We start from the raw sequence: 21,719 nt of genomic DNA, 5'->3' as shown, positions 1-21,719 counted from the left end.
AAATGTCACCTCCTGTGGCATTACATCACATACGCAAAGCGAGGCGTGGATAAACATGGGTGTGTGTTTTGCATGCTGTGTTTCTTTCTCTTTCCGGGTGTGTGCTCTGTTACGCTCCTCACACAGCATCCTGCTGGAGTGTGTGTTATTTCAGCACTGCGGGCCACGTTTAATAAAAGTGATGCTCGCTAGTTTGAATTCTGCTTTGCTGTTCGATTAGTGTAACTTTGTCACAGGATTTAAGGATATTTAGCTCAAGGTATTCCCAAAACATGCCACTTCCTTCTGGTTTTCATGTAATATTAAACCAAGGAAAGGCGTTGGGTTTTTGTTGTTGGTAAATGTGTTAAGCAATACCTCATGTAATGAAAAGCAGGACATATTTAAATATTTACAGAGGGATTCTTCCCTGCTGAACTTTTCCAAATTAATCTCTTATCAAACAATGACTTTAGCTGGCCGGTATCGGTGTAGATGCTTCAGAGATGCTTGAGCGCTCAGCCGGATCACGAACACCTCAGGTTTCCATAAGACCAGAGGAGGATCATTCTGTCATTGTGGCGGGATTTGCGTCTGAGAAACTTATCCATCATTAAAGTCAACATGAAATCAAAATTGACCTTCTGGCTGTTTACTATAGACTGTTTACTTTCTTAAACCATGCTTTATGAATTATTCAGCAGTGCGTGTTATTCCAATGAAACCTATGTTTGACTTAATAATTTTTTATCAAAATGTAGTGACTTTTGCTGCCTCTAAAACAGACAAATCCTCATCCCCCCCCCAATCCTCCAATCAAAGTCATATCAAGACAGTTGTTACCATCTAATTGATTACCGGTGAAAATTTGAAAAGGTTTTTTTTTTGGTTATTTTTCCAGGATGATGTTTCACTCAGAAATGCATCACATTACGGATGTAAAACAGGTTGTGAACCCTGTTGACTTTGAAGAAGTCCTTCTTTGTTTTATATTGTATATTTATAGGCATTCCTGTTGCTCAAACAGTAGAGAAAGGCATCATGGGTCATGAGTTTGATTCTCATACAAAGAAATATTATGTATGATATGTTGTATGATACAACATATGGTCAAATATGTTTAATATTTCTTGAATATATGCAGTGTCTGTGACTTTGGATGCCTAAATATAAATGGATTGCAGTAGCAAAACAAATGCTGTAGAATTTACTTTGAAACCATTTTTGCTCAGAAATTTTCACACAAAGATGCGGCAAGTAACACATTGAATTAACCATTTATTTTATTTACTTGAAAACTTAAAATTTCTTTTCTTTTTTTCTTTTTATTTTACAGTGCAGCATTTAGTGATGCAGATTTTTCATGAGAATTATTAAATAAAATTTTTAAATATAAAAACTGAAATGCTATTTTTTTTATGTGTATTCCAAGAATATTTGTTTTATTTACTTGTAAACTTAAGTAAACTTAAGAGAAATCATTTTTACAGTGATGTTTTTTTTCATGTAAAATATTAAATATTTCAATTAGTTAACTTTTTACTTGTCAATATTTAAAAAAAATATATTTTTATTTTATAACTTAAAAAAAAACTGGACAAATGTCTCTACTCAAACGCATTATAGAGCCATGACTTTTTAAAATTAAAATAATTGTATTTATTAATAAGGTCAATTATATTATTCTGATCTCGATTAGTTCTGTGAAACAAAGCAAAACCAATGTTACACCGTGTCTACACCGGACGTGAGTGGTGTGGCGTGACAAAATACTATTGAACTCATAATCAGTGATGCTGTCTACACCATAGATATATACACATATCTATGGTCTACTCTGGATGCGGTGCGGCACGACACGACAAATCCCCGACAGAAAACTGCTGCTGCGTTCTATTCATGACGTATTGACACAATTTATTTTCAACGGTCGCTTTGTCGCGTCCAGTGTACTTGACAGACTTTAGCTGTTGCGGCGCAGACACGGTGTTACTCACCTATCGAGAAAAAGCAACCTTGGCGTCCGATCGCAGGCCTTCCGCTCCTTGAGTTCTCTCCAGGTCTGGAAAGCTGATCCGATATTTACACCGGTCCTACTTCTTGCCTTAAGCCTTCTTTTGTTCCGCAGACGTTTTGCTCTTTTGTTTTTTATCGGCCATCTCTATCTTTCTGTCGCTCGGATCGTACTGAACGCTCTCTCCTTCACATCATGAGTAGACACGCCCCTTACTGCTGATTGGCTACAAGTTTGTTTTGCTATTCGGCCCGAATCAGTTTTCTAAAGCGTTTTTGAAAAATCGCTTACCCCACCTTTAATGTAGAAACAACATAAAGACAGTATATTTTTAATATTTGTTTAGTGTCATCATTTTTTATGACTGAAGGAGAGTATCACTGATACAAATATATATATATATATATATATATATATATATATGTATATGTTTGTATATGTTTGTTTGTTTGTTTGTTTGTTTGTGTATATTACTTATGAAAATGTCATCATCCGACCTAGATCCTATCAGAACTAAACAAGCTGAAGTGACACTGTGTGTTTTACTGTCTCTAGTCGTATGGATGCATGTGCAGCTGTGGTTTGCTGTGTTTTCTGAGTGCTGGTGTTGTGTGATGCTGGAGATTATGTGGCGTTAACTTACCTGTGAGGCCACAGCTGAGTGTCGGGGTGGAGTCTGATGAACGTCAGCCACGTTCGTTTGACAGGAAGCTTTTTATATCGAAGCAGATGAAAAGTGCTGATATCATCAGAATATCTTTTCACCAGCGGCACGTTCTGTCCTGTAAAGCGTCCCTGTGTCAAAGTTTGACTAGTTTTTTTGTATTCAGTTTTTGCGTAATTCATTTCATACCTTTCATTGTCATCATGAACAATGGACTTTCTGCAGAATTGAGAAATACATACAGTATGAAAACATACAGTATGAAAAATTTTATATATATGCATGTAAAATAACACAAATATATTTTACCTTAATTTTTTGTCAAGTATTTATATATATATAAAATATTTTTAGTATTATAATTTTGTTGTGTTTTCTGTCATTTTTATGGCTTTTTATTAGATTTAGTTTTATTACATCAAGTAGTAGTAGTTTTAGTTATTTTAGCACTTCAGTTACTAATTATTTATGAAAATGAAAAATGTTGCCTTGGCAGCTAGCTAAAATAAATACAAAAGTTAATTTATGTTTTTAAATATTTGATTTCAAATAACAGCTTTTTATGGTTTTAGTTATAATAACATAGAATTTTTGTCTTAAATTTGTAATGTACTTAATGTACTAAATAATATTGTACATCAGTAATGTAATGATCCAGTGCCGCTGGTTACCAGCGTTTTGTAAGAGTGTTGTATGTTTAGTGTGTGTAGTGGAAAATGTGTGTTTTTCTGCATGGTGTTAGCCAGCCAAATCAGTGTTTTGACATGTTGCTGCACGACACGCAAATCTGTCGATTACTGTCTCTCTGTGCTGTTTAAAAGCCTTAATGTAATAATTGTGTGTCTTTTCTGGGAGCAGAGGGTCTCTCAGGATGAGTGCTCGAGTGCGGGCCGCTTCCCAGGGTTCTCTGGAGGAGCCAGATGACGAGGTGGTGCCCTACAGTGACGACGAGACAGACGACGAGTTACAGTCGGAAGATGATCTGGATCGCAGAGAAGACCAGCTCCCAGAACCGGAAACCATACCCGCACCTGCCGCCGGTGAGCTTGAGGACGGATCTGGTGTGAAAGTGTCCCGTCAGTACTTGTTCTATGTCCTGATTGTGATTCTCCTCTCAGAGCCCGGCTGGAGCATCCGAGCCAATGACAGGGAATATTGCAATCAGCCCCAGTTCAAGAAGAAGGTCTTTCTGTGCATCAAGAAAAGCAAATATTCTGTAAGTGAATCCATTGCTATTTTTAGTAAAAACCTGAAATATCTGTTTGCACACTACCGGTTTGGAATAATTAAGATTTTTTGAATGCTTCTAAAAGAAGTGTCTTTTGCTGCATTTATTTGATGAAAATACATAAAAAATTGTGAAATATTATTACAATGTAAAATAACTGTTTTCTATGTGTATATATTGTAAAATGTAATCATCAGCATCATTACTCCAGTCTTCAGTGTCACATGATCCTTCAGAAATCATTCTAATATGCTGATTTGCTGCTCAAGAAACATTTGTGCTGCTTCATATTTTTTGAAGAGTAAGAGTAGGTGATTTTTTTAAAATATAAAAATGTGTACTTTTATTCAACAAGGATGTGTTAAATTGATCAAAAGTTTATATTCATCAAATAATCCTGAAAAAAGTATCACAGTTTCAACCAAAAACAAATAATAATAATATAAAAAATAATAATCATAAGAATAATCATTAATAAATGAGAACCAATAATAATTAAGCAGCAAATTAGCATATTAGAATGATTTGTGAAGGATCATGTGACGCTGAAGACTGGAGTACGGGCCGCTTCCCAGGGTTCTCTGGAGGAGCCAGATGACGAGGTGGTGCCCTACAGTGACGACGAGACAGACGACGAGTTACAGTCGGAAGATGATCTGGATCGCAGAGAAGACCAGCTCCCAGAACCGGAAACCATACCCGCACCTGCCGCCGGTGAGCTTGAGGACGGATCTGGTGTGAAAGTGTCCCGTCAGTACTTGTTCTATGTCCTGATTGTGATTCTCCTCTCAGAGCCCGGCTGGAGCATCCGAGCCAATGACAGGGAATATTGCAATCAGCCCCAGTTCAAGAAGAAGGTCTTTCTGTGCATTAAGAAAAGCAAATATTCTGTAAGTGAATCCATTGCTATTTTTAGTAAAAACCTGAAATATCTGTTTGCACACTACCGGTTTGGAATAATTAAGATTTTTTGAATGCTTCTAAAAGAAGTGTCTTTTGCTGCATTTATTTGATGAAAATACATAAAAAATTGTGAAATATTATTACAATGTAAAATAACTGTTTTCTATGTGTATATATTGTAAAATGTAATCATCAGCATCATTACTCCAGTCTTCAGTGTCACATGATCCTTCAGAAATCATTCTAATATGCTGATTTGCTGCTCAAGAAACATTTGTGCTGCTTCATATTTTTTGAAGAGTAAGAGTAGGTGATTTTTTTAAAATATAAAAATGTGTACTTTTATTCAACAAGGATGTGTTAAATTGATCAAAAGTTTATATTCATCAAATAATCCTGAAAAAAGTATCACAGTTTCAACCAAAAACAAATAATAATAATATAAAAAATAATAATCATAAGAATAATCATTAATAAATGAGAACCAATAATAATTAAGCAGCAAATTAGCATATTAGAATGATTTGTGAAGGATCATGTGACGCTGAAGACTGGAGTAATGATGCTGAAAACTCAGCTTTGATCACAGGAATAAATTACATTTGATAATATATTCACATAGAAAACAGATGTTTGAAATTGTAATAATATTTCACAATTTTTACTGCATTTTTGATCAAATAAATGCAGCTTTGGTGAGCAGAAGAGACTTCTTTCAAAAACATAAAAAAAATCGTAATTATTCCAGACTTTTGACTGGTGTTATATATGGTAAAGAATTTTATTTTATGCTTTTATTTTGGGGTGATGTGATGTGGTGCTTAAAGTGAGCTTATAAGCAAAAGTCTATGATTGTGTCTTTAAGACGCTCAACTCTAGAGATTGTCCTGGTAAATACTGCGAGCATCCTCGGATAATTCCCACTGCTTACTAACACTAAACGCTTGCATGCTGGATTTTCCCACTGTTTACGCCACAAACAGTGAGTGTTTGAAGCGGCAAGGTGTTTTCATCTTAAACTAAAGGACCATGAAAGTGAAACTATAATTTTACTATACCATAATCATTATCTTGATATATGTTTCCTCTCATACAAGCTTTACAATCATTGTACGAATTGGTCAAACCCGTGTTCAGATTAACATATACACTTTTATTTTTCTGAGAAGGGACTCTGAAATGTTACTGTATCTGTTTTTCTCTGTTAAATGTTTAATTTGTAGTCAAATAAATCACGAATCACCTTTGAATTCACCTGAAAAACAACAACGTCACACAGTTTAGCTTCAAAGGTGACATTTCTGCGTATTGATTGCACTCATGGTTCATAGTTCTACTCATAGTGACTTAACAAACATTGCAAGTCAATCTTAGTATCACACTTCAGTCTGAGACATTTATATCTTTGGAAACACCATAAAATTAAGTAACACGTCATGCATTTTGTTTGCAATTCATCTCTTATCTGTTTTGTTGTGTTAAATAACTCTTAACACCTTGGGGCTTGGCCTCTATTATGGTCTAAACTAAGAGTTTTATGGTCATTTTCTTACATCATTTACATGTTAAACACGCAACAGCTCTGTTCAGAATGGTGGAGTTTAAGATCTTTGGTATGACAATTATCTAAGACTGGATAAACGAGTCCTTCAGGGTCAAATGTCTCAAGGTTTGCCGTGTATCATGTGTTCTGCGTGAGATATAAGCAGCGATGACTGGATTTGTCTTGAGGTTGAAATGTTACCCTACGAGAGCTGATATAGATGTGTTGTGATTTACATTTATGGAAATCAGTTGGGTTTGGTAACTAAAATTTTGAACGAGAAAGAGAGAGTGAATGGAACTGAAATAGAGAAACCGAAAAATAGGATCTAAAATAGAAAAACAGGCAAATGAATTGCAGAAACACATTGAATCAGACTCATTAATATGTAACAGTGGAATTGAACCTGTATGGAAGACTGTTTCTGCCACGGGATAAAAAAAAAATAAAAGTAATTTCGACTTTTGATGTCACAATTTAGGCTTTTTTTTTTTTTTTTTTGAAGTTCTGAGTTTGTGTCTCGCAATTCTGAGAAAAGAAGTCAGTATTCCAAGATAAAAAGTCACAATTCACTTTATGATTATAATTTTTTAATCCATGGCAGTGAAAAAAAAATTTAAACACAGAATTGTGGCATGTCGAGTCCAATAAAAAATTTAAAATTGCATTAACATTTATTGATATAAATAAATATGATATTATAATAATTAATTCTATATTTAAAAATATTTTTTAACAAGTCTATTAAAATATAAAATTAATTACTAAATATTTTTAAGAAAATTTCATGTTCTCATTTTATGAACTGTATGAACATATGATGTGAACTTCAGTCCTCAGAATCGCAGAATTCAGTGAAACATTACAAAATTGCAAGAAATAAACTTGACAAACGTCAAAATTGTAAGATGTAAAAAAAAAAAAAAAAAAAATCTGAGTATGTGATATAAACTCATAATTTTGAAGAAAAGTCAGCATTGTGCGATTGTCGCAATTGTTTTCTATTCTATTCTATTCTATTCTATACTTCCATGAAATCCTTAACCCAGATCTGAAGACAAGTTTTTATTTAGACTTTTGATTTTTGATAAAAATTCTTAAAGTTTCAAATGTATTTATCTGCTATTCCAGCCTCATAATTCAGAAAGCTCCTGAGAAACTAGTCGGCATTATTTCACAACTAACAAGCTTTAAACTTACTGAAGAGCCTTGGGTTACATGAGAAGCCATTTTCCTTTACAAAGCCTTGAATTTCTCTGTGAAATATTGATGTATTATTTCACATTCAGCACGTAATGTTTTATGTAAAGCATATCTTAATTGTGATAATTCACAATTCAGTCCTTTTGGGATGAGAACTTGCAAAAATAAAATTGAAGTTGCAAAAACTTAATGTTTTTACACCAGTTTGATAACTTGAATTTCTTTTCATTTTAAGGGCAATGCAATCAAGACCTACAAATACAACGTCTTCACCTTCCTGCCGCTGAACCTGTACGAGCAGTTTAAGAGAGTGGCCAACCTCTACTTCCTGTGTCTGCTGATCCTGCAGGTAGAAACCAAGCGGCAACCTCCCGCTCTCTCTCGTGAAGCCAACACGGAAGTGACTTAAACTGTAATTCGTCAACTGGCCGCTAGAGGCTGGCTGCAAAAGGGAGTCAGTCCCATAGACTCCCCATGTTAAAATGCCCAACTTTACAGCAGAAAAAAACATGTTTACATTCTGGTTCAAAAAGTGGTTTTGGTCTATATAGCTAATTTTGCCCTTCATGACAACTGTGAGGGTGGTGAATTTATTTATAACTCATCCGTTTAAATTATATTAAGCCTTAAAGTTCTGCATAATTAGGGGCGTGGCCACTTGAGTGACAGGTGGATTGCCGCTGCTGTCACCACCGTCGAGCTAGGTGGGCGTGGTTTCAGCAACCAGCTCCCGCCTCTTTGCCCATTTTCGATTATCCGGGAGTGACGATCAGGGCTCGTATCACCATATTGAGATTTCTTTTGTGATAGTGACCTAACTGTGCGTTACACTTATTTAAAAAATAAACCGTTACAGAGACATCATGAAATCATTTGTGTTGCACTGATAAATAAGATATTTATTATTTATTTATGAAAAATTTATGATTTATTATAATTATTTATTACAAATTTATTATTTTTTTAAATTATTTACATCTGTTGCTCAGCATATATACGTTGATATAAGTATGGAAAATATATAAAAAATATTATAGAATGAATTATTAAATCGTTTTTTAGAAAAACGGTTGATTTCAGTTTCATGTTGTCATTTTACGAATAATATGAACATATGATATGAACTTCAATCTGTTTTCATATGTCAGGTCATTCAAAATATATGAAATATAAAGTAGATTTATATAAAACTACATATATTTAGTTTTATTTATATAAATAAATACAATTAAATTAAATGTGTGTACTGTGTATATTTATTATGTATATATAAATACACACATGTGCATGTATATATTTCCGAAAAAATTTTTATGTTTATATATTAAATATATTTATTTATAATATAAATAATATTTTCAAAATATATACTGTATGTGTGTGTCTTTATATATACATAATAAATATACACAGTACACACACGTATATCATGCAAACAAAAACTGTTATTTTGTATGCGATTAATCGCAATTAATCGTTTAACAGCACTTTGGTGCTTTTGGATTTGGTGTTGTTATATGAATATGAATCCATGTGTTTGAATGTGTCAGATCATTCCTCAAATCTCCACGCTGCCGTGGTACACCACCCTGGTGCCGTTAGTGCTGGTGTTGGGCATCACTGCCATTAAAGACCTGGTGGATGACCTGGTGAGTCCCTGCCTGTGCTTTCTGGTGGAATGGTTTTTTTGAAAGGCAGCCATTGATTGTCAGGATCTGCTAATGGTTTCTGTCATCTGATATGTGTCTCGTTGAAAGGCACGACACAGGATGGACAAAGAAATCAACAACAGAAGGTGTGACGTGCTGCTCAATGGCAGGTGAAGACCGAACTTTAATCTGCTTTAATACTGAAGTGCATGAGATTAGTGCTCATGTTTGTCAGTGAAAAAATATTATGTAAACGTAAGGCTGAATTCTCATTTTTCAGGTTTGAAAAAACCAGATGGATGAACCTACAAGTTGGTGACGTGGTCAGACTAAAGAAAAACGATTTTATCCCGGTGAGTTATGTTTAAATCTATTTGCCTTCCTGTTGAGATTTTTTATTTTATTTTATTTTATTTTATTTTATTTTATTTTTAATGTTTGATCCATGTGCCATTTGAGTGTGGTCTTCATCTGTTGTAGAGCATTTATACATTATACAAATGTAAATAAAAAAAATAAAAAAATAAAATTATACATTAAAATAAATAAACTGATCTGTTAAATTAAAAATTTTTTTCTAAGAGACGTGTAGGTTTGCTGTATGCCATTTTAAATACAAATATATATTTAATGAGATATACATAAAATAAAATAATGCAAATTAAAATATTTAACTGATATAACGTATATATATTTTGAAATATTTTATAAACTATTTTACATTTTTATTTCAATATTTTAATGTTTATAATATTAGTGAAATATCCACTTTAAGAAACCTGAAGTATATCTCATTATTGTCTATTTTAAGGAGGGCCTGATTGTTTTATGCTTGTTTCTGGGCTTTTCCCTAATTGTATGTATCCTAATCGTTAATAATTCTATTGTTATTACATTACCTTGAATATTCATTTGGTTTCATGTCATGTTTATGCTCCATCCTGCATTTAGTTTGTTAATGTATGTGTTTCTTCATCCCTCCAGTCACTTCATTCATCTGTTAGGTGTCATGCTTTAGTTGGTTTCTCATTTTCACCTGTGTTTTGACCTCACGTAGGCCGATATTCTGTTGTTGTCCAGTTCAAATCCCAACAGTCTGTGTTATGTAGAGACGGCGGAGCTCGACGGGTAAGAGACACATTAAACACACAGCAAGCCACGCATCAGTTTATTAAGCCTCTGAATCACACTCTTGCATATTTCCACACTTTTAACACATGATGCCTATTTCTGTGATGATTTTTTACAGTAGTCATAATCGACTTGTTCTAGCCACAACCATAAAACCAATTCTGCTTGCATGAATCAGTTTTTGTGTAATTTGATGACTTCATGTCAGCATTATGAACGGTCATTAAAGTGCTCGGACATGATTCATAATGGGAGTTGTGTAATGGATTTGTTCTTTGTCTCGTACACTTCAGTCCAAACACAATCGCTTTATTTTGCTTTCTTTACGTACAAAAGAATCATAATTCAGGTCCTGGCTTTGTTTGTCTGTGAACTTTTGAATGGCTTCATTTATATAAAAAATGTAATTGATATCATTAAAAATGTAATATTTAAAATATTTTATAAGTTTTTAAAATGCAAGCCTTGTTTTAAAATGAGAAACCTGAAGTATTTCACATTAGTCTATATTTGAAGGTTTATAGATCCTAATTATGAAACATTTGATTGTCATTACACACACTTGAATATTAATTTGCTGTCATGTCATGTTTATGCTTGCTTTTTCTCCATTTTTTACATTTTTAGTCCATTTGTTTAGTCCAAACACAACAAAAACACAACACATTTTGTCTTTCACATACAATAGAATCATAATTCAGTTCCTGAGTTCGTCTGTCTGTTTAAATTGTTTCATAAATATTAAAATACTTCATTTGATATTTTTTATATTTTATAACATTTTTATTTTCATTAAAATCTTTGAATGCTTAAAATATTATAATATTAGTGAAAAATCTACAGCGAGAAACCTTAAATTTATGAATTTCACTGTGTTTGTGGATCCTAATTCATTACACACACCTTAAATGTTCATTTGCTGTCATGTTTATGCTTGCTTTTCCTCTGTTTTACATTTTAAAGTATTTTTACATTTAATTTGTTTAAATACTCTTGCTTAATTTAGTTTTTTACATACAGTAGAATCGTAATTCAGTTGCTGCGTTTGCCTGTCTGTGTACTTTTCCATTGTTTCGTAAATATATAAAATTTTAAATATTAAATATTTAATTGATAGAATATTTCACTTTTAATATTTTATAAAAGCTTTCTCATTTTAATGTTAAAAATAGTATAATATTGGTGAAATATTCTCTGCAAGCAACTTGAAGTTGAAATAAAATGTATATAAAAATTAAAATAAATACTGAATATAAAATAAAAAATGTAAAAATTAATATATAAAAAAAAAACAATAAATAAAATAAAATATAATATTGAAATTAAATGTATATTTTTCATCGTTTCGTGAAAGAGGATTGGAGTTGGTTTTAGTGCTTCTTGTTGTCAAATGACTTTTATTAATGTAGTTTCTCATTGTCCAGAGAGACGAATCTGAAGTTTAAGATGGGTCTCAAGGTGACTGACGAGCGTCTTCAGGAGGAGAATCAGTTGGCCCGGTTTAATGGTGAGTGTTACACCTATTATAGGAGAGTTGACAGACTTGGACACAGATCATTTGTGTGCGAGTAGTTGCTTGATTGTGATTTTCCATGCATAAACACGTGTTGGCCTTAAACCATGTGCTAACCAGTAGGGCTGGGTTTTGACATAAATTTCACGATTCGATTTGATTCTCATTCACAAGCTTGCGATTCGATTACCGATTCTATTCAATAGCGATTATTTTGGATATATATCAGTAGGCTACATGCCAAATTTTCTCAAGGAAAAAAAAAATCTCTCAACTAATGCTATAAAATATACATGAGAGTCAGTTGGTACTACATTACTATAATATTGAAGGTTAAAATTGACTGATTTGTTGGCTATACAACTGCTAAAATTACAGTTTTTAAAATAATAATGTTACAATTACGTAATATTTCTACTTCAGTTAGTTTTTTTTAAATGGGATATAAACATTTAAATGGTGGCTGTCATGAAAACTTAATGGATTTATTCAAACATAAAATAAACATTGAAGAACTGTAAAAATTATAATGAAAATGTTATATGGTGCATATATTTAACAAAATGCCCCTCTCTACAGTTTATTTTTCTATTTGATTAATGAGTTTATGGTCACCGAATATGTGTTTTTATATTAAAAGTACCAAAGCACAATGCTTATTGCAATTTATTGGATGGGAGGTGCGTTTCAACGTTCCGTCCATTAACTGAAAACAGGCTAGACTAATCGATTCTTGGGATTTAAGAATCTATATCGTTACATAATAATGAGAATCGATTAAAATCGAGATATCGATATTTTTTACCCAGCCCTACTAACCAGGTGCGGCTCATGAATATCCAGCATCCAGCATAATTTTTCTGTCCTCACTAAAAACAAAATGCTGCAAAATGAGTGCTCAAGATTTGAAACCAGTGCAATTTCGAAACCAAGCAACTGGCAATGTTGTTAATGCTTCCATGTAACCATCCAGAGAATTTGCAGTGCAGTTTCTCGTTTTGTGTCTTTCTCAGCGTTGATCATGTGTGAGGAGCCCAACAACCGTCTGGATAAGTTTGTGGGAACGATGATCTGGGACGCTCAGAGTTACCCGCTCGACCTGGACAACATGCTGCTCAGAGGATGCAAGATTCGCAACACGGACGAGTGCCACGGCCTGGTCATATTCGCAGGTCAGTTCACTTCGCCGGCCGACACACTCTCACGGTCACGGTTCGGCGTGTGTTTGTGTTTGTGACAGCAGCTGTGATGTTGCATTCTACAGGAAATGACACTAAAATCATGAGGAACGGAGGGAAGACCAGGTTCAAACGCACCCTGATAGACAAACTCATGAACTACATGGTCTACACGGTCAGTTAAACACAGTTCACTGACACCCACAAGTCATTTCGAGATTTTATTTGACATTTTTATTTATATTTACAGAATTTTATTTATTTATATTATTTATTATTTTTATTTATATTGCTATGTATACACAATGTATGCTATTTATACATTGTGTATTTATAGAGGTTTGTTTTATTACTTTATTTATAGAGGTGTATATTTACAGAGAGTGCGGTTGAGTTTATATTTAGTTATACAAAGTGATTTATAGAAGTTTATTTCATTTATTTACAGAGAATGCACTCATATAATGTATTTATTTTTATTTATAGTGCTTTCATAATTTTATTTGTCTATTATTTTGTTTATAGAGAGTGCATTTATAGAATTTTGTTTATTTTATTCAGTATGTTTTTTATTTTTAGTTGTATATATTTATAGAGAGTGCATTTATATAGTTATCATTATTTATTTTGCATTTGTATTTTAACTTTTATTCGTGTTTTTATTTATACAAAAAAGTGAATTCGGATTTATTTATTCTTTTTTATTCATAGAGAGTGCATTTATAGAGTTTGTTTATTTATATATTTGTATTTATTTATAGAGTTTGGGTTTTTATTTATTAATCTTATTTACAGAGAGTGCATTCTAGTTTGTTTATTTATTTATTTATAGAGTACATGGTATAGAATTTTTTTCTTTTTCTTTATATAGACCATTTGTAGAATTATACATTGTGTATTTATAGAGGTTTGTTTTATTACTTTATTTATAGAGGTGTATATTTACAGAGAGTGCAGTTGAGTTTATATTTAGTTATACAAAGTGATTTATAGAAGTTTAATTCATTTATTTACAGAGAATGCAGTCAATGCACGTATACAATGTATTTATTTTTATTTATAGTGCATTCATTATTTTATTTATCTATTATTTTGTTTATAGAGAGCGCATTAGAATTGTATTTTATTCAGTATTTTTATTTATAGAGTGAATTTATAGTTTATTAGTCTTATTTACAGAGAGTGCAATTTTTAGTTGTATTTATTTATAGAGTACATTTTATATTGTTTATCCATTTTTTTTAATCATTATTTGTTTATATTTTCACTTTTATTTATAAGTGCATAGTTTATCTATTATTTTTGTTTATAGAGAGTGCATTTTTCTTTATTATATTCAGTATTTTTATTTATAGAGTGAATTAATAGTTTTATTTATTAATCTTATTTACAGTGAGTGCATTTATAGAATTTTGTTTATTTTATTCAGTATGCTTTTTTATTTTTAGTTGTATTTATTTATAGAGAGTGCATTTATATAATTATCATGATTTATTTTGTATTTGTATTTTTACTTTTATTCATGTTTTTATTTATACAAAGTTCATTCGGATTTATTTATTCTTTTTTATTCATAGAGCGTGCATTTATAGAGTTTGTTTATTTATATATTTTTATTTATTTATAGAGTACATAAAAATATTTATAGAGTTTGTGTTTTTATTTATTAATCTTATTTACAGAGAGTGCATTCGAGTTTTATTTATTTATATAGTACATGGTATAGAATATTTTCTTTTTCTTTATATAGACCATTTGTAGAATTTAATTTATTTATCATATTTATTGTGCAAGTTTTATATATTTGTTTTTATTTATAGGTAATGCATTAATAGCCTAATAATACAATGCAATAAATCCTTTCTCATCTTGCACCCTAATATATTCTCATCTCTCTCTGGTTCTCCCTGTAGATCTTTGTGTTGTTGGTTTTGTTGTGCGCTGGTCTGGCCATCGGACACACGTACTGGTACGAGAGCATCGGCTCTAAGGCCTGGTATCTGTACGACGGCCTCAACTACTCTTCATCTTACCGAGGCTTCCTCAGTTTCTGGGGCTACATCATCATCCTCAACACCATGGTGCCCATTTCTCTCTATGTGAGGTACGACAGCAGGCTCTCCTCCGCTCTCTGAGCACACAGATGGCATTGTTCTTCAGATAACTCACTGGTTTCTGTTCTCTCAGCGTGGAGGTGATCCGCCTGGGTCAGAGTAAATTCATTAACTGGGATCTGCAGATGTACTACGCTGACAAAGACACGCCGGCCAAAGCCAGAACCACCACGCTGAACGAGCAGCTGGGCCAGATCGAGTACATCTTCTCTGATAAAACCGGCACGCTCACGCAGAACATCATGGCCTTCAAGAAGTGCACCATTAGAGGACGCACTTACGGTGAGACAAACCACCAACCTTGCTTTTAGAGGAACATTCTAAGAAAGCTATAATTTCTTATCAAAATCTTATTTGGTACACCAGTTTCTAAATAATCAGCATAATCAAAACTTGTTGTACACAATAGTGTTATTATAGCTAAAACTAAAAAACCATTAAAAAAAATTTTTAGTTGATTAAATTAAATGGTAAAATGAATGGAAATAAAATAATATATATAAGAAGCTAGTTGCCAAGGCAATATTTCTCATTTTTTAGAATTAGATTATTAGATTATTTAATTATTTAATTTAGATTAACTTAATGTACTGAAATAACTAAAACTGAAATAAAAATAAATAAAATCTATATAGACATTTAAAAAAAACGAATAAAATTTAAACAAAATAACTAAAACATTAAAATTAAAATGCATATGTAAAATATAAAAATACAAATTAATTTTAAATCTTTATAAAAACTATAATAATGAATTCTCTCGTCTGATTGCTTCTTTTTTTATCAAGTAAAAGTCATTTTAGTGTAATTATACAAATATTCACCTTCAGCTCATGATTCATGTGTCTTTTTACAGTGAAATCTGTTTTTTATAAAGTAAATGTAAGAATAGCTTTGATATTGTTAGTAATATTTCAAAATGAACACTGGGCTGAAGCAACTTAGGTTTACTTGATTATCCAGATGTCATTTTTTAGAAAAAAGTGAATATGATCACCAAGCTTTTGAGGAACGTTTATTTGTTCTTATCTCTCAATCATCATTGGATTGCATTGCATTATATGTTTTGATAATTTAAATCCCATCTTACTAAGACATATTATTGGAGATATAGAGTGACAACTGATATTTATATAATTTTATGTAAGTATCTGCTATACTGTTAGAAACATCTTTTTGTCTATATAAAAATCATCATCTGCACCAAATTGCATATTTTTGCTCAGTTTGTGCCTCAGAATAAAATTAACGTGTTTTTTCCTCCATATTCTAAATTCTCCATTTCTAAACCATCAGTCCACAATTTTCCACACCACAATCTGTCAAGCACATCTTACCAGTTCACATCCTTCTCTTCACTCTCTGAGGCAGAAGTCCTTCAAAAGTCTTCAAGAGTCCCTCCAAACTCATCCTTTCTAATCATCCTACTACTTGTCCGCTTGATCCTATTCCATCTCATCTCCTTTAAGCCATTTCTCCTCTAACACTAGCTTGCTCTATTCTTTTTCTATTCTATCTGTTTTCTTTTTATTTATTATATAATTTAAAAAAAAACCTTGCTACGTGTACTGTGTTAAGCTAACTGAGACTTGTTATAGCACTTGTATATCATTGCTCTTTTGTTGATTTTGATTGCTTCAGTTGTCCTCATTTGTAAGTCGCTTCGGATAAAAGCGTCTGCTAAATGATTAAATGTAAATGTAAATATTCTCACTTTATCATACTATATGAGCCATAAAAGCCTGATTATCAAATATAAGTATAACTTCAATAAACTGTTCCATTTAAAAAAATTATGTTTTTCTAACTACTATTTGACATGTCAGGCTTTACAGGGTTAAAACATGCAGTCAAGTTGAGTGAAATTTAACCACTTGTTATTGAGGTTTTATCTTTTAAAGCATTAGATGCATTTAAATCAAGTATGAAAAGAGCTGATGCAAGTGTTGAATGTATTTGGATGAGTGTCAAAGGCGTGTCATGTCTGATCGGATATAATCCTTGGTTTATATGGTTTATATGGCCCAGCTCACAGCCCTCACGTTTGTATTTGTGACTCCAGAGATGTGTGTGTGTGACTGTGGGGTGCCTCAGTGTGTGAATGTGGGAGAGATTTGAGGCTTTAGTTTCACACAGGTCAGGTTTCTGACCTGGATGAGATTAAAACACGCTGACACCTTCGACCTTGCCATGAAATAACTTGATATCATCTGTTTTACGCTTCAATAGCACTCCTTTTCCTTAATTACATTACATTATTAGAGGCTATTACAGTTGCTCATGCTTATAAACCTCTAACAGTGAGTATTAAATGAGTGACTCGTATTTGAGACGGCTTGTTAAGTTAAAAGGTATCTTGAGAAGTCTCATTCCATGCTGTCTGCACTCAGAAGTGTGCTTCAGTGCGTTATCTAGCGCTGTTTAAAGTGCTATTATTTTAAAGTGTTATTGCTTTAATAATTACGTGAACTAAATTAGCGTGATTATTGACAGTGCTCTGTGTTGATCTATAGGTGATCCCACCAGTGCAGACGGTGTGGCCTTGGACCGTGGAAAGGTACGTATGCAGAATGCGTTTATGGAGTTTTATTTATTTACTTATTTATTTTATTTATTTACTTATTTATTTTTTTTATTAAAAAATAGTTTATTTATTTACTATGTCATTTTTAATACATGCAATGCATATTATTTTATATTTTAAATACAAGTTATTTTTTATTTCTAAAGAGTACATTTATGTAGTTTTATTGATAGACTAATTGATTTTTTTTTTTTTATTCACAGAGTACATAAACAGTTTTTGCTGAGAGTGTTTATCATTTTATTGATTGATTGATTGATTGATTATTATTTGTATTTATTGAGAGTGTATTTATAGTTTTATTGATTGATTGATTAATTTTATTCTTTTTATTTATAGAGATTATATTTATATAGTTTTATCTATTGATTGATTGAATGATTGATTTTTATTTATTGAGAGTGCATTTACAGTTTTGTTTGTTTATGTTTATTTATTTAATTGTTTTTATAGAGAGTGGATTTATAGGATTTTATTTGTTTTATTTTTATTTATAGAGATTACACTTATTTACTTTTATTCATCGAGAGTGCATTCATAAAGTATTTATTTGATTTATTTATAGAGTGTACATTTATATAGTTTAATTTATTTATTAATTTTAGATTAATTATTAATTTAATTTATAGAGAGTGTGTTTATTAATTTTATTTATTATATATTCAATATATGACATGATTTCATTTAGTTTTAGCTAATGTCATTTTAAGTTATCATTTTAACTTAACGTTTTTTTTTGTCAAAATGTTTGATTGGTCACTGATATTCATTTCATTTTCTCTCCCATTTTTACTCAGCCTGTGGATTTCAGTTGGAATGAGAATGCCGACAAGAAGTTCGAGTTCGAAGACCATTTCCTCGTTTCCTGTATCCGTTCGAAGAAGGATCCGCAAGTACTGGAGTTCTTCAAACTCCTGTCCTTGTGTCACACCGTCATGGTGGAGCAGAAAGAGAGTGAGGAGACAAAAATATCATTATCTGCTGAGTAGGCCTGGGTGATAAAACGGTATCGGTATTTATCGACGGTACACCTTCTTCGATAACGATAGAAAAATTGTTCGATATAGCGCACGATATAGGCACGTACTATGAGTGACTATTGTGTGTTTAACTGTTAAAACCAAAAATATTTGTTGTTTGTCTCAATAAATTGGGTTAATTTAACAATACAGTGGTTAAATGTAAACTCTTTTTTTCTATTGCTTTTTGTTTTAAAAAAGGTTATAAAAAATTTCAATAATTATCGATACCGAACGGTATGAAACATTATATCGTTGATACATTTTTTAGCTATATCGCCCAGCCCTAGCTGAGATTATGCAAAAATAAACCATTGACACAGTAATCAAGCATGTATGCTTTCATCTCAGAATTATTTAGCTTTCCTAATCCTACTTTGTGTACTATCTGATCAAATAAATCAAAAGTACAGAAAAATGCAGCAGATATTATTTAAAGTTAATTTATGTACTGCATATTTTCTCTGTGTTCAGATGAGCTGGTGTACCAGGCCGCGTCTCCTGACGAGGGTGCTCTGGTCACGGCCGCACGCAACTTTGGGTTTGTGTTCCTGTCCCGAACGCAGGACACCATCACCATCATGGAGCTGGACCATGAGGAGACCTACAAGGTGCTCGCTCTGCTCGACTTCAACAGCGACCGCAAGCGCATGTCCATCATCCGTGAGTCCTGCTCCTTCTGTTCTTCACTTCCTGTCTGTCAGTCGCCGTCACCTGTTTCTCACTCTTGTGTGTGTTTGTGTGTAGTGAGATTTCCAGATGGTAGAATCCGTCTGTACTGTAAGGGCGCAGACACTGTGATCTACCAGCGACTGGATGCCAATAGCAAGAATAAAGAAACCACGCAAGAAGCTCTGGATGTGAGTACTAACACTATTAACAAATTCATTTGCATATGTTAATGAGCTTCAGCATGCCATTGCAAATTAAAGGGACATCACATTATTTTTTTCCATGGAATGCAAAGAATTTTTAGAGAATGTTTAATGGAGAATTTTTAAATTACATTTTAAATATTTTAAATGTGTCAAGCTCCAAAAAGTAGAAAAAACACCATAAAATAGCATAAAAGTACTCCAGAAGCAGGGTTATTATATCTAACTAAAACTAAAACCATAAAACCAGGAAAATAAAACTTGATACATGCTTGTGTGTGTATTTATATAAACATAATAAATATACACAGTCTATATTAATCGTTTGACAGCACTACTTGAAATAAAATTTACGTTATCTGAAATAAAATCAAATATAAAACAACTTAAGCTTATTTAGCAAGGCAACATTTCTCATTTTCATTTAGTTTATCTTGATGCACTAAAAAGTAAAACTAAAACTGAAATAAAAATGAATAAAAACTACATGGACTAATTACAAAAAACGAATAAAAGTCTCAAAAACACACAACAAAATCTAAAAAAAAAAAAAATGAAAACAGAAAAACTATAATAGTATCTCATTGGTACTAAAATAATCCCGATTCAAAGTCTCAGTAGACATAGGATTGCTTTTTGTGAGGAACAGACTGTGAAGTTGATGCATCATGTCAGATTTGATGGCATTGACACCAATGATAACTTAATAATTCTGGTTTCATTTTACTGGCATATTAGAGTCAAAGGTTTTTGCAGAGGGGATTTTGGATATCTCTTTTTATTACTCAATAAATCAGAAAATACTGTTAAAAAATAAATTTTCACCATGTTTTTAGGAATAAAATCAGGAAAATTATATATAAACAAACCCCTCAGTAAAAACTTTTAGAATATAGATAAAAATATAACTGTAAATTTTGGTGTATGTATGTGCTGCTGAAGTTGAGAAAAAACTCCTTCAAACAAAAACGGCCTTTAAATATATGTATTGTATAATGTGCAATAATAATATTGAATTATATATGAACAAACCCCTCAGTAAAAACCTTCTGAATACATATAGGAATAAAGATGTACATTTTGGTGTATGTACGTGCTGCTGAAGTTGAGGAAAAAACTCAGCAATTAAAATGATGTATTGTAATTGAAATCTACAGATTAAAAGTGCAATAAGATAAACAATTAAATGTTTTCTTTCCACTATTCTGAAACAGCACATTATGAAAAGCCAAATAGCCCAAAATCTCAAAATTGACTGGTGAATGAAAAGTTTTTTCCTCTAGTTTCTCGCTTAAAGCAGAAGAATAGCATGCATTGTGTGCTAAACGGTTGGATTTCTCTTTCAGATCTTTGCGAACGAGACGCTGCGAACTCTGTGTCTGTGCTATAAGGACATCAGTCAGGCGGAGTACGACGCCTGGTCTCAGAAACACCAGGCCGCCAGCGTTTCGATGGGGAACCGTGAGGAGGCTCTGGACGTGCTGTACGAAGAGATCGAGAAAAACCTTCTGGTAGGGAAATAAGAAAGGAAAATCAGTATTCATTTCAGGGAAGTGACTAGTGATCGATTGATATATTAGTCAGGCTCATTAACCTGCCAGTGTTTGGCTAATTGCTGTTGGCTGAGAACAGACACTTTTTAGCAGACCCTTTTATCCAAAGTGACTTAAAAGTGAGAATAATATAATATGCTTAATGTTAAAATCTTTTCAAGTGAATTTCAGGTTGATAGTGTTTAAATTATTAATGTAATTTTTTATTAATGATAGTGTTTAATACAATTTCAGCAACTTTGTGAATGTCTACTTTGTTAAATTGTACAAAAATATTTTTATGTCAAATGGTTTGCCTTTGAGATATGTTATGTATAGTTTGTTAATATTAGAAAATATATCATTTTAATTAAAATTTAATATTAAATCGAATGTGCTAATAAACTTAACCTATTATATTATGTATGAAATATATAAAATATATTATACATTTAGTATTACACTTTTGTTATATTACTCATCCTACTAGATATGTGCTATATATCTTACGAACATCTATATTTATTAAAAAGTCATATTAAATTTGTTAAATGGGCTAATACATTTTTTTTGCATGTATGTTTTATATA

General features: G+C 32.0%; 1 protein-coding gene across 1 annotated transcript in view; it reads left to right on the top strand.

The window, feature by feature from the left end:
• The first annotated feature begins 3,520 nt into the window (after positions 1-3,520).
• LOC107719682 (phospholipid-transporting ATPase IC-like) overlaps positions 3,521-21,719 on the top strand; it is a 23,297-nt gene continuing 5,098 nt past the window's right edge. The window contains 17 exon segments of the mRNA XM_016527163.1: positions 3,521-3,697; positions 3,776-3,873; positions 7,770-7,883; positions 9,085-9,183; positions 9,292-9,353; positions 9,464-9,536; positions 10,241-10,311; positions 11,739-11,821; positions 12,841-12,999; positions 13,092-13,180; positions 14,919-15,109; positions 15,193-15,401; positions 17,633-17,676; positions 18,501-18,657; positions 19,197-19,385; positions 19,470-19,582; positions 20,944-21,108. Of these exon segments, the coding sequence (XP_016382649.1) occupies positions 3,529-3,697; positions 3,776-3,873; positions 7,770-7,883; positions 9,085-9,183; positions 9,292-9,353; positions 9,464-9,536; positions 10,241-10,311; positions 11,739-11,821; positions 12,841-12,999; positions 13,092-13,180; positions 14,919-15,109; positions 15,193-15,401; positions 17,633-17,676; positions 18,501-18,657; positions 19,197-19,385; positions 19,470-19,582; positions 20,944-21,108 (2,085 nt within the window). The 5' untranslated portion in view covers positions 3,521-3,528.

This window comes from Sinocyclocheilus rhinocerous, unplaced genomic scaffold (assembly GCF_001515625.1).
Source record: "Sinocyclocheilus rhinocerous isolate Xijiao unplaced genomic scaffold, SAMN03320098_v1.1 scaffold4467, whole genome shotgun sequence".
Classification (NCBI taxonomy): Eukaryota; Metazoa; Chordata; class Actinopteri; order Cypriniformes; family Cyprinidae; genus Sinocyclocheilus; species Sinocyclocheilus rhinocerous.
Note: the sequence above shows the minus strand (reverse complement) of the source record. Positions and strands in the feature narration are given on the sequence as shown.